General features: G+C 35.9%; 2 protein-coding genes across 4 annotated transcripts; one reads left to right on the top strand and one right to left on the bottom strand.

Annotated features, from left to right (window-relative positions):
• The first annotated feature begins 2 nt into the window (after positions 1 to 2).
• LOC122416187 (cilia- and flagella-associated protein 300-like) lies at positions 3 to 1443 on the top strand. Its single transcript, XM_043428918.1, has 6 exons — positions 3 to 308; positions 375 to 450; positions 522 to 591; positions 667 to 839; positions 954 to 1126; positions 1248 to 1443. Exons 1-6 carry the CDS (start codon positions 190 to 192, stop codon positions 1441 to 1443), a joined length of 807 nt encoding a protein of 268 aa, XP_043284853.1. The 5' UTR covers positions 3 to 189.
• A 48-nt stretch (positions 1444 to 1491) lies between these two features.
• On the bottom strand, positions 1492 to 13780 carry LOC122416181 (uncharacterized). 3 transcript variants are annotated; one of them, XM_043428909.1, is made up of 12 exons: positions 13383 to 13780; positions 13181 to 13269; positions 5866 to 6019; positions 5722 to 5775; positions 5457 to 5641; positions 5160 to 5280; positions 4477 to 5005; positions 4034 to 4239; positions 3707 to 3944; positions 3379 to 3595; positions 3081 to 3253; positions 1492 to 2974 (listed from the first exon to the last, which is right to left on the bottom strand). In XM_043428909.1, the coding sequence occupies exons 3-12, from the start codon at positions 5997 to 5999 to the stop codon at positions 2876 to 2878; spliced, it is 1956 nt and encodes a 651-aa protein (XP_043284844.1). In that variant the 5' UTR covers positions 6000 to 6019; positions 13181 to 13269; positions 13383 to 13780; the 3' UTR covers positions 1492 to 2875. The 3 variants fall into 3 exon arrangements, with proteins under 3 accessions (XP_043284844.1, XP_043284845.1, XP_043284843.1); XM_043428910.1 differs by lacking the exons at positions 13181 to 13269; positions 13383 to 13780 and adding an exon at positions 8936 to 9046; XM_043428908.1 differs by lacking the exons at positions 13181 to 13269; positions 13383 to 13780 and adding an exon at positions 8696 to 8835.
• Between the last annotated feature and the right edge of the window lie 107 nt (positions 13781 to 13887).

Raw genomic sequence — 13887 nt, 5'->3', positions numbered from 1 at the left:
GGAGCGAAATGGAACGTGTTGGCTTATCAACATTTATGTTTCCACATTTTTCGATTTCTGAAATTCAAAGTAGCCCGTAATAACAATGGCGAGAATCATCAGATCTAAAATACACAGAAAAAATGTGTATTGTTTACTGACAAGAATAACGGAATCCTAGCAGCAAAGAAAACGTTGCCATGGTGAGGAATGCGGTTGTCGTTGCAAGAAAAAATGGATCTCGACCCCAAGTACACGTTCGTACCTCTGCCGGAAAAGAATTTAGAGGGAATAAATGACAAAAAAACTGGCGAGTTTTTCAAAAAATGGTAACTGTCAATGTCAGCAATAAAATTTCATTGCTCATTACATTCGCACGTAATCCTCATTTTCAGGGGGACGAATTTCAGCATTCAGGAATATTTATTCAACGAGCCATTTCATCAGTACCACAAGCAACCATTTGCAGAGGTATTCGAAAATTTCCTTTTCGGTTTCTTCAAATTTCTCGATTTTAATGTGCACGGGTCTTATGTTGACAGGCATTTTTCAAAAATGAGCATGTAGCTAACACACTGAAAATTTATGACGGTGGTTCGTGGATGCCACGAGGTATGAGTTGATGAACTGTTTTTTACCATTATTTCATCTACAACAAAAAAATCATTTTGCATTTTTATAATCAAGGAATTCCCGCGTCTTCGATTACAATTAAACAAATTCCGTGCTCGGTCATGAATATGTCGTTCTTCGATAAAGTGAAAAATCCAGAGAATAAAATAATTCATGATTCTGGAACGATTTGCAAACGTTGGGATACCGAGATCGATGGAATTATGGTCTCGGACAATCTCAGAGGCGTAAGTCCACGACAATATTTATACATTCACTGTCTATTTTTACAATATCTCGATTACAATTCAGCTTTGATTCGCAACTAAAATTATCAGATTTTTTATTTTTTTTTATTTTAGATGCTCCTGGACGAAGATTCTCCCGAGTATTTCTTGTACCCGGCTGCGGAGCGCAGTGAATTCATTTTTCGGATTTTCCAAACGCTCGTAATCGGTGGGGAATTATGTCAATACGAGGACGCGCTCGAACCTTATCTCGAATACACGAAAAACTTCTACAAAAATCTCATCAGGTTCTTTTTTCCTTTTCAGATTTGCTTTAAAACAATATCTGAAAAAATGATGAAGATTTTTATCCATATTTATGCACAATTCCAAAAGTACACGTTAAGTAGGTTTACATTAATTTTTCAGAGTTCAAAGACCTTCGGACTCCGGAGACTTGGCAGTCACCACAATGGTGCTGGAAGTTGTAGCGAAAGATGTCGAGGGCCTTTCGTACTATCCCTGCGATGACGAGCATATTCAGAACAATGCATTTTTGCTCATAGACAGCGATCTCCGAGTCGTAAAAACGCTTGCTCATCAATATTCCGGATATTTTGCTTAATAATGCAAACTTATTTCGAGGGTATTGAAAGTAGAACTCGAACGCCACTATTTTCATACTTTTTTAATTCCTTTCCTCCCTGGTTCGCAACTCTCGTGTTTACACAAAACAAGAAAATATACGATAAACTGTGTACGCTGTTATTTGTGAACAAGGAGAGATCAAAATTTGCACAATTTTCAATGGTCGACGAAGAGTACAAGATGAAATTCGATTTTATATCATATTAGGCTTTAATTGATAACGAGCATGTTACCTAGGCCTCGCACCATTCTTGTACTCGCATTACATTGCTATTTGTAAACGATTTGACTTGCGAATTCAAAGAAAAATTATCAACTACGATTATTTGAAATGTTCACTCGCAGAGTCATTCGCACGAGATATTTTTTTGTTTTTAATATTAAATATAGCTTCAATTGTATTTCATGTTGTATCAATGCTACTTACAACTATTCGCAGTCACACTTTTTGTAAGAAACTTTCAACAATTTGAGCTAAATCGCAGATGGTAAAAAAGAAATGGAGAAACATTTATGTACTATCAAATCACAAACTGGGATTTTTCATGACGATAGAGCTGAGGTTTTCTGGTCTTGACAAATCGTCGATAACTTTCTCATTATTTATAGTCTCCACAGGACCAAGCAGTGATTAAATTATATTCAAAGAATGGTTAAATCTAAAATGGCAAAAGTTGCATTTCTTTAAAATGCATATTATTCAATGACTGAAATAAACTCATTCTAACACATCTATTTCCTGAATTTTTAGATACTTTTCTGAGCATCTAGAGTGAAAAATCCATTTCTGTTAGATCCTTATTATTATTATTATTATTATTATTTTATTAATAATACATTATCTTTAATCTAATTGCTATAGAAATGTTCTACTTTCTTGATGACTTAGTAATAGATGATTAATTAATTCGAAATTCTTTACATATGATACATGGAATGAATTTTTTCATTCGATCGATTGATGAGTGTTGAATTTTTTCGATCGAATGTTTTCATATTGCTTCGTTATATGTAAAAAAAGATGTGCATTGAGCCTGCATTTCGAGGACCTTAATAACTAAAATGCACTCGAAATCGGAAAAGAAAAAAAAATGAAAACAAACGATATTGAGATTCTTTATTGGCACGCGAGTCATTTTACCAAATATTCTGTTATATCACTGAAAATCCCAGCCTGCTGTCAGTTGAAGCAGGCCACATTAATCATTTTTCAAAATACTTCATTCCCCTTTTCACCAATACTTTTTTAAGGAAATACGCTTTATAAGGACGCCCTTAATATTTTGAGAAAATGCGTAATTTTCAGTTATCGACCCCCCCCCCCCCCCCCCACTCATGCAACTGCTGGACGTCAATCGACTTCATGTGAGCTTTTTTAGACGTGCTCGTTCCACCGGATTATTCCAATTTCAGTCTTTGCAGTAACAATATTTTCGTAAATCGTGGAATTCCTTGTCAACGCATCGCGCTTGAGTACCGTATTTGTTTATTCTACTGACGTCAGATATCTGAAAATAATCAAACGAATTTATTGATCACGAAATTTTGTGAGTGGATCAAGTTGAATTAAAAAAAAAAAAATTTTATTGGTAATGACGTGAACGTTCCACTGACTTTTGTTTGAAAGGCATTTTTCTGCACGTCATGAGTTATGCTGGCCTCAAATAATGCACCGCCTGGCTCAGTTTTCACTTTGACTTGGTAAACCTCCGACATGAGAGCAGTTTTGGCACTAAAATCGCCCACAAAGCCATCTTTGTCACCGGATTTTTTAAAATTTAAGAGTCCTGAAAAAAAAAACAAAGTTATCTTACAATAATTTTTAACAGACGAATGATCGAATATTGAAAAAAATGTTGTTACAGGTTAGATTTAGAGAAAAATATAATTTTTGCTTCAATGAATACAAAACCTTTTGTCGGAATCAATTTTGAAGACCACAGGATTTTATCCAAACGTAAAACTTCGCAGATATTGCGATGTTCCTCGGTGTAACTGTTCAAGAATTGAACGAAGTGTTTCGCAGCCAGAGTCACGGTTGGGTCAGTAATAGGAACTTCCTGCCAACTGAGACACGCGCACCAATGCGGCTCGATGAAGGCATCGGCGCAAGTTCGTTCCAATGGAATCTGTCAACAGACCACATTTTGTTTTAATTAAAGAAACGAAGCAAGAAAAAGATAAAATTATTAATTTCTCTTTTCATCAGGAAAAAAGAGAAAATTTGTCAATTTTCGTACCTTGTTGAACAAGCTTATAGCCCGATCACGAGTGTCGCCTTCCTTTGGAGTCTCGAATTTTAAGATACTTTCCAACGTCCTATGGATGTCGAAAGGCGATGTTAAGTGTCGCGTGTTGTAAACAAAATTTGCGTAAGCCGTTGGATGTACTTGTTTGAACCACGGTGGAAAAATAAATGCAAAAAAAGGCAAACGTTCTTCCTGTTTCCCCTGTAGAGTATTACGAACTTCGGCGAATCTGAAATCTCAAAAAAATTCATTGAACAAACGAAAAACTCATTTCCATATGCCATATTTCTCGATAAAAACAGTTGATTTATGTTTCACCTGTGGCCGTGATCACTCATCAGAATTAATACTGTATTGTTCAAGTGTCCAAGAGTCTGCAAGTCTTTGACCCACTTGTGCAAATCGTCGTCAACGACGCCAATGTCATTGTACGAATCGTGCGACAATTCGCCATGGAATCCAAAAGCGAATTTCGGCTGGTCTCGATATGTGTTGAAAATTGATTTGATGTAGTTCATCATGACCTTGAAACCACAAATAACCGAATGTGTAACTCGTAAAAAGCACCCAAAAGGGATCATAAATGAAATCGTAGACATTGTTGGACCATGCACTGCCCGAAAACTGAATTCAACAAGAAGCAAACGAATTGCTAGTACAAAGAATAATGTCGACCAACGAAAAGCACCAGTTTTTCTGGATAATGTTTCTGGAACAGTTTCGTGGATAATGAAGGAGCATCAATTCCAAATAGTACCAACCATGTGCCTGGGCAGGCCAGAGATGCAAAATTTTTTGGAGTACTTGAAATAAGAAGAAGCTGCGAGATAATAAGTCCGCATGTAGTGATCGGTGGGTTGTTTGTCGAAGCCCTTAAGGCGATATGTAAAGGTCCCGATGTGATGAACGTCCTCCATGAATCCAGTGATATAACCATTTTCTTTGTAACGATTCCATATCAGTGGATAAACATCAACGTAGTGAGCTTTCGAGCCCATGCGTTTTCGGGTTTCCGGTAACTCCAGCTCTATTTTACCGGTCAATATGGGTATGAGAGCTTGAGGTGTGCCATCACCAACGATATTGTAACCTTCCAGAACTAGGGCATCCAAATTCTGCTTCAAGTAATGATATGTCTTTGGCAATTTTCGTATGAATGTATTTCGCGACAGCGAATCGAATCCGAACATCAAAACGTTCAGTTTGAGGCCGTTGTTCGGCACTTTGTCCCACGTGTGGGTCTTCCCCATCGTAGGGCTTTCCTTCACGCCTGCCAATACACTGTGCCACCTGAAAAGAATCATTCCAGTGGGCATAAAATCGACAAATCATTGATTTTCATTTATTTTAATTTTTTTACGAATTTTTTGATGCAGAAATGAGAAAAAAATGAATGATCGATGGAAATCAAATTGATTCAAAATCGCTTCATTCAATTACTTACTGTTTACCGGTTTTCGATTCGCACCGCACGTCGACAAAGTCACTGTGTCGTAAAATATAAAAATCGTCAGATTCCCGGGGTTCCGTTTGTTTCGTATTGAAATCATCGACTCGAAGAATTTCTGAGAACCAACAAAAGTGAGCCTGAGTGAAGCGAAGCTCCATTCGAAAACAATTTAATCACAGTGAGCTACGAGAGTTATTTCGACGTGAGTCAAAGACCATCAAAAACTGGCTTTTTATTTTCAAGACTCAGCGTGGAGCGACCATGGGGACTCTTGACTGAGAAAATTCGTACCACTGAAAGCGCAGGTTATCGGACCGTAGCGACTTTTTGCCTTGTCCAGAATCGACAGTTTCGAGCCTTCCACAGTGACCCAGTCTTCCGGTCCGCAATCGAGAGGGGGAACATCGTGTATGAATTTCGTGATTTCTGGGTTCAATAAGTCGAGTTCCGGTAGTTTGCAGGCTGGAACTGCACCCCTGTGGCAACAAATTGGACCCATAATTTCTAAAAATCGTTCAATCGATCGGAATTCAATTTACAAACACCCTTTACATACCCCAAGTAGAGAACGTCTCGACTGGATTCCTTTATCATCTGCGATATCCGGATTCTGAAAAAGTAAAAAAAATTTTTTCAATGAATCTCGAAAAATAAAAAAAATGAAAAAAAACAAACAATGAGGGGAGAAAAGAAAACTTACAATTTGTCCGAGTTCGAGAGATCGGTATCGTTGAACCTTAGCTCCGACCTCATCACCTGAGTCACACAATAGACGAGAGCAATTAAGAAAACGGCCACCATCAGGCGCCTCACGTGACACGACCCTGTCCTCATGGCTGCTTGGCTCTTTAGTCCTGCAAAAATAACGGAAACAAACAAACGATTAGTAAAAAAATTCAAAAGTATAAAGAGATGAGCAAGAGATTCGTGATTTCTTGCAATTATGTAGTTTTCGAGGGAAACGTCAACTATTCCGTGGGAAAGTATAACGAAAAAGTCAAACTGAAAAATAAGTTTTTTTAAAATCGAGTCGATGATGAAGCTAGAAAGTTCGTTGGCTGAGAGCAACGTTCACTCGATGACACAAAAAAATAACTAAAAATTCGAAAAAATCTTTTGACCCTTTAATTTTTTTTCGTTAGTGTAGTATGTGTTAGGTTATTTTTCGATTGGAGCGGGAGGATATAATAATTCGTACGCTCGTGTACATGTATGCAGAGTATTTATTTCTTTACGTATCACATACATAGCTCTTGCACGGCTCGGATTGAACTGCCCGGCTCTCGTTATACTTTTCGTCATCGAGTCTCCCCGCTTACACCGATCACGTATCTCATAATGATAATACAGAGATGTAGAATATTCGTAACATATGGAAGACCTTATTATTTGATCTGTATGTTGAATCAAGAGACTCGGTAGAGTCTCGGGACAAGTACATTGACAGCCCTGTCGTCTGCTGGCCCGAGGCTCTCGCCGAGATCAAGAGACTCGGTAGAGTCTCGGGACAATAAGTACATTGACAGCCCTGTCGTCTGCTGGCCCGAGGCTCTCGCCGAGACTATACTTTCTCTGAATAAAACGATTCGCGGTGGTGGGGGTAAAATTGGCATGTGATTTTCTTTAATTGCGAAGCTCATGAGTTATGTACGGCTTTGAAAATTGAATTTTAAGTTAATTAAGAAGTTCTCTGTCGAATGAGCCCAAAATCAGCATTCTCGGTGGCGTATTTGCTGAGAAAAAACTTTGCACGGGCTCAAGATTATGCAAAAGTTACTAACACATCACAGATTTGACGTATACGTATACGCGTTCGACGTAGGTTAGTGGTAGTAGAGTTGTGTCTCAACGCATTCTGATTGGCTCTCCGATCTCAGCTCAATCTAGCTCACCGACCGCGTTCAAATATATATCTTCTATATATATTGTTACAGCCATATCTGTCAGTTTTTGATGGTATGAGAAAACGGGTAGCAACAGCGATCTAAATAATAAAATTTCGGAGAAAACAGTGCGAGATGTGTGAATTCGATTTAAAGTAAAGTTCTTATATATAACTATAAAATGTGTTATGTAAGTTTCGTGAAAACGGTGCGGGTTAGTTTACTCCCATGTCAATGATTTGCGAGTGTTTATTGATATATAAAATATCAGTGTTGAAAAATTTCTACTCGTATAAACACATTGACTTATTACGTTTGTTTACGAGATAATTTTGTTGCAATCCTTTTTCTTATATTCTTTTGAATTTTCAAAGTGGGTTGCGAGCAAAAAATGTTTGTTCATTGTAACCATAAGCGGTCTTTTGAAACAGAAATTTTATGTCGTGTAATTATATTAAAGAAAAAACACGCGCAATTGGTTGAATGTAAATGAACTCAAATAAATTTTTCAGTCCTCCGGGCCGAAAGTGGCAACTGTCGGCCCGCTGCGCTGATCTGAGACTTTCCTTATTTTCCTGCCCTAGGTGTGTAAAATACTATTTTAAAATTTTTATCGAATAAAAGTGTCTAATCCAATTTATTGTTGTCATATTTTCTTACATTTAGTTTAGCCGTGCCCTCCAGTCCCTTCTTTCCACCCCTTTAGCTTACAGTGTATCCATACCATAAGAACACTGAACTAAAAATGAAACGCATTTCAATAAATTTTTAACCGGGTTCTGCCGTACAATTTCTTTTTTTTATGATTGATTTTTATGAACGAATAGTGATGGGCCAGACAAGAACTTTTAACTCATATTTAAACATAATTTGTATCGATCCAATCGACGTCGAATATTGTGAATAATACCAGAAGTTCCTGAAAGTCTGAAAAGAATCGATTTTCGTATAAGTCTCTCCCACCATAGAGTAAGAAATGATTAGCATTCATGTGATTTTTTTGGATTTAAAAGCTTCTTTAAACAATTCCATAATCTGGAAATTTGGAGTTACTTATAAATCACTTGTCCTCCGATTGATATCATAAATTTTAGTGCCGCACGTAACTCAAGTGGTAACTTTTTCAATTTATTAAAAAATACTTGGCCTCGAATTGATATCATTAATTTTATTGCTGTAAGTAACTTGGATGTATTTTTTTGAATTGATTTTATTATTAGAATAAAATAAGAAAAATGGGGCACCGTTTCTCAAAATGTTTTCAAGCGTGATATTTCGTTTTTTTATTTCTCATGTTTTATTTGAATTTTTTTCACTTTGTATTTTTTTTAATGTAATGTTTTTTTTTTTTTTTTTCAAAATTTGTGAAATTTTTTCCAATTGTTCTGTTGAAATTATTTACAGTTGGCTTCATTATTTTTTTTATGAAATTTTTATCATATTTTTCGTGATATGATCAGGAAACACGGAAACATCAATGTACTTGTCCAAACCTTTTTTTCCCTATGGGATTATACAATAGCTTCGGAAAGTAGGAAAAAAAAATTGACACGTAAACCAGATTTTAAAAATCCAAGTTTCTCCAATCATGCAGAAAAGTTGATATTTAAATCCAAGCTCATGCTTACAGGCACGTCTTCCTCTTACCGGACATAGGCTTTGCGTAGATTTTTTTTTCATCATTTGGAACTTGGAACCATTTTGAGGGACGGCGCGATCAATTTATTTTTTTACCCGTATTAAGGACCACCCTAACGCGCAAGATATACAGAATGCCTGTTCGCTATTTTAGGCCTTCGAACTTTGGAGTCCCGACCACATAAAAAACGTAAAGAAAAAAAAAAATTCAGCCCGATCACAGCAGGAGCCCCACTTCCGAATAATTACCTGAAGTCTGAAGCGAACCTCACGATCTGAGGCCAACCGCCTAGATTTCGTTCATACCTTGTCTTCGTGACGATAACGTGTGATGTGTCTATGAGACTCAAAGAATTCTCATTGGTTTGGAGGCAAATGGGAGAGGAAATTCGTCGGTCGTAGTTTACACGGTAAACAGGTGTTCACGCAGGTGCGGTTTATCTTTATCATTTATTATAATGGCCGTTTTCTCCGACGAGGTTCAAACTCAGTTCAATTTTTTTCATATATAGTTTCGAGATAGGATGAACCGAGTTTAAACTCTTTTGAAGAGGGCGCTTTTTTGAAATATAAAAATTTCTCCCAACATTATTAATTTTTTCAACTATTTCGTGAAGATAATTTTGTCAGGCCTAGGGCGCCAATTTTCTGCGACTGCGTCTAAGCTTTCAAAACCCACGAGCTGCACCGAAACGTTAGCAACATTTAGAAGCGACGTCAAGCGATCGAGGGTGGTTGAAGAATTTTAGTTTTCGTTTTCACGTTATTCTTTCCAGTTTTAAAACTTCTTTCTTGAACAGCCCCCGTTTTGTCTTTGCCGATTGGAAACTACCCGTCGATTGTTTGGCGTGAAACGTTGCCGCGTTGCTGAATAATGATAATCGCTATATGCAGATGCCGTCGTAAAGTGTACCGAGAGCTAGGGCGCTTTGCGTTCACGTTGAATGGCGAAGCTTGTTAACTCCCGACTGCCCGCAGGGCAAAAAGACGGGAGTTATGCGTTTCACTGCGATCAGCTGATAGGGGGGATTTCTTTGAGGCAACTTTTCTCTGGAACGGTCACACTTGTCTTGACCAATTTTTGCTCGTATTTTCTAAATGTGACGGACTGTGTTCTTAGACATAGTTTGTTAAAATCTATGGTGAACTCGCTTAGAAAACTAATATTTTCGTTCAAACTTATTTTTCCATATCGAATCAACCGTAGTGCTCGATTATCAACAACTTCACACAGTTGTACGCTGCTCCTTTCACTTTGAGCTGTAGTTTTCACGGTAGGGTCCCAACTCGATAGTGGCGGCGTGGCGGCCAAGTGTGTGAACTCTACACTACATACAGATATATCCATGGATATATCATTCGCGATCGTACAACGGCGGGGAATATCTATATATAATTTATTGAGCCTGAAAGTTATAATAAAAAAGTTATAATAAAAAAAAATGTAATGTCTAATCAAATCATTATTAAGTAAGAACTAGAGACATCTCCCGACGAAAAAAATTCCATTGTGTTTTTATGTATTTTTTTTTTTTATTAGTAAAATATAAGGAAATACAACTTAATAATAAAAAAATACAACGAATCAGGCTTTTTTTTCACATTTCAAGAGGATCATCACGTTTCTCGCTGAAAATCATAAAACCGAATGATGGTAATTTTGTCTTGAGTTTAATTAGTAAAAACATTGATAAAAAACTTTAAACGAAATGTTTCAAAAAAACATTGGAAACAAACTTTAAACGAAATGTTTAAAAACATTGGAAAAAAACTTTAAACGAAATATTTAAAAATCTTTAAACGAAATGTTTAAAAACATTGAAAAAACTTTAAACGAAATGTTTCAAAAAAACGTTGGAAAAAAACTTTAAACGAAATGTTTCAAAAAAAAACATTGGAAAAAAACTTTAAACGAAATGTTTCAAAAAAAACATTGGAAAAAAACTTTAAACGAAATGTTTCAAAAAAAACATTGGAAAAAAACTTTAAACGAAATGTTTCAAAAAAAACATTGGAAAAAAACTTCAAACGAAATATTTAAAAATCTTTAAACGAAATGTTTAAAAACAAAAAAAACTCCCGACTGAAAAAACCGTATTGCGTATTGAATGAAAATAAAATGAAGTCGAGAAAACGAAATGTTTAAAAACATTAAAAAAACTCCCGACTGAAAAACCGTATTGCGTATTGAATGAAAATAAACTGAAGTCGAGAAAATAGAAGTAAACTTTAAAAAAATGTTTTAAAAAAACATTAAAAAAACTCCCGACTTAAAAATCATATAGCGTATTGAAAATAAAATGAAGTCAAGAAAAAAAATAAATGTTAGAAAGAAACACCATTGTAAAACAGATATGCATTTTCAGAACATAATTTATCTTTAAACTCTTTTTCTTAGGAAAATAGCAGTAAACTTGAAAAAGACTGAAATAAAATAGATGAAATATAATTAAGATAGATAAGAAACCATTTAATTGTTAAATACTACTCCCTCCAGATTCGATTCCTATGGATATTATTGATTGATGGTAGGTAAGTATTTATATACAAAATAAAATTTTTATTATAATTATTGAAGTTGAATGATTGCACAAGGAATAAAGGTGATAATAAAAAAAAATGTAATCTCACAAAAAACCAAAATATATTATAAAGATAATGGAATTTAATTTTTCGTCGGGAGATGTCTCTAATTCTTTCTTGATGATTTGATTAGAGACGTCTCCCGACGAAAAATTAAATTCCATTATCTTTATAATATATTTTGGTGTTTTGTGAGATTACATTTTTTTTTTATTATCACCTTTATTCCTTGTGCAATCATTGAACTTCAACAATTATAATAAAAATCTTATTTTGTATATAAATACTTACCTACCATCAATCAATAATATCCATAGGAATCGAATCTGGAGGGAGTAGTATTTAACAATTAAATGGTTTCTTATCTATCTTAATTATATTTCATCTATTTTATGTCAGTCTTTTTCAAGTTTACTGCTATTTTCCTAAGAAAAAGAGTTTAAAGATAAATTATGTTCTGAAAATGCATATCTGTTTTACAATGGTGTTTCTTTCTAACATTTATTTTTTTTCTCGACTTCAGTTTATTTTCATTCAATACGCAATACGGTTTTTCAGTCGGGAGTTTTTTTTGTTTTTAAACATTTCGTTTATAGATTTTTAAATATTTCGTTTGAAGTTTTTTTCCAATGTTTTTTTTGTTTTGAAATAGAACTCATCGCGTACGCGACGAGTTTGTTTTAGAATAAAACGTCACGCTATGAATTTGTTTGGAAAATGAATTTGCAGAAACGTGCACGCGCGTATGTCCACGCGATGCGAGTAACTGCGCAAAGAAATGCGAAAGTTGAGTTATCGGTTTTTGCTTAAAAAAGGGCAAAGTTATACGAAAATATTCGAAGCTCCCTGCTCGACTGCAAATGCTCGATAGAAAAGAATGAAATTTATTGCCATTTTTCGAAAAAGCCTCACTTCTAAATATTTGCCAATTGTGCGAGTGGTTTTGAGATTATTCATTTGTTCTGAATGAAATTTTCGTCGATTTCTTTTCCGTTTGAATCGACCGGACTGCACGGGACGACCCGGAGGTCGATACTTCCAATGTACATGCATATATAGCAAACGAACATTGGCAGTTTCTTTCTGGTATAATTTTTCTTCCTCTCATACATTATTCAATGGGTCTGTCTATAAACAAAAACGAATGAACGATGTTCAACGATCAAAAGAAACGGAGAGAGAGAGTACATCGTAGTTGTAAAGCACATCGAAAAACACAGTTTTTCGCTCGAATCCATTCTAATTTTATTTCCGTAAATTAGTTCAGTTATTATTTCAACTGCCTTTGACATTTTTACGATTCCCGGTTAGGCAGTAAAACGTAACGACTGCACCAATGCCGCACGCACCGATGTCATAACGATCATAAAAATAAGTTAATGGCCCGCACATGTCGCTTTTTTTCCCCTTATCGAGACATCGCAAATTGCATTTACTTTCTACACAGATCGCGTGTACAAAAACGCGAGTCGCTCGATGCACGCCAACACCTGCTAAATTTTCGATTTTTTGCAGGCACTTTGCCAATCGACAATAATGACATTTTCACTTTCAACAGTTGCTACAATTGTCGTTTCGAACAAGATATGATACCGCGCGAGAGAAAATAGAACGGGTTATCGAGCGCTATTTCAAAGCCGTTCGGACTTTTTTGGCCTGATTCTTTTCACGGGAAAAATTTCAACGAAGCTAAAACAATAGCTTACTGGAATAAATAAGTTGTATCATGACATGACTAAAAGTACGATTCACTTTGATAGAAAAAAAAACATACAATTCACCGCAGCTCTATGAGCAAAAAAACTTTTGTCTTTGCTGTATGAATTTAGATTTATATCTCACATGATTATTTCCTGTGTATAATGTACGCGTAATAAAAACAAAACAATAATACATATCCATTGATCATACCTTTTCCGCTGGTTCTAAAAAAATGTGCAGCTCTTCTGTTTCAGCTTTGTGTCACATCACGTATTGTCCCGAAGATGCCGGTAAAAACACTTGAAGGTTCGATCGTAAAACGACACGTCATGAGAGTCTGTGGTAAATTCAGAACGAGAACTTTCGAAAAATAATAACATTTTATTTCTTTTGCATCAGTTAGAGAACTTGCCTAATAATAATTAATCCGGGAACGTAGACTTCTGAATATTCACTGAATTTATTTGTCACATCTTCAAAGCTTTTATTTTATACTTTATTTCGAATAGCAGTACTCGAAAACGCGGTTATATGGCATGACGTTTTATTCACAGTGGTCGACAAACGATTGTGCCAAAAAGAAAGAAGAGAGTGAATGTGGAACTGTTTTTCGTTTACCCTCCCCACAAACGATACGCCCCTTTCTCATGTCATTGAAACGCCGCAGCACTGCGATTACAAAAAATATCCCAGATGTGTACGTTGCAAGGGGGAAAAAAGAGCCACGGAGAGCAACAACGAGACGGATGGGAAGAGAGCCAGAGCAACCAGAGTAACAAACAAAGGAAGCCGATATCCACCCCGTGCTCTCGACACGACTGAGGTTAAATTCTCGTATTTCACGTACGTAACGTCTAACGTCCTCTTGCAGCACGTACCCAGTGGCAGCAGCATCGAGCACACCACCACTTTACTGC

Source organism: Venturia canescens, chromosome 9 (genome assembly GCF_019457755.1).
Source record: "Venturia canescens isolate UGA chromosome 9, ASM1945775v1, whole genome shotgun sequence".
NCBI classification, from domain to species: domain Eukaryota; kingdom Metazoa; phylum Arthropoda; class Insecta; order Hymenoptera; family Ichneumonidae; genus Venturia; species Venturia canescens.
This window is presented reverse-complemented; position numbering and strand designations above follow the sequence as displayed.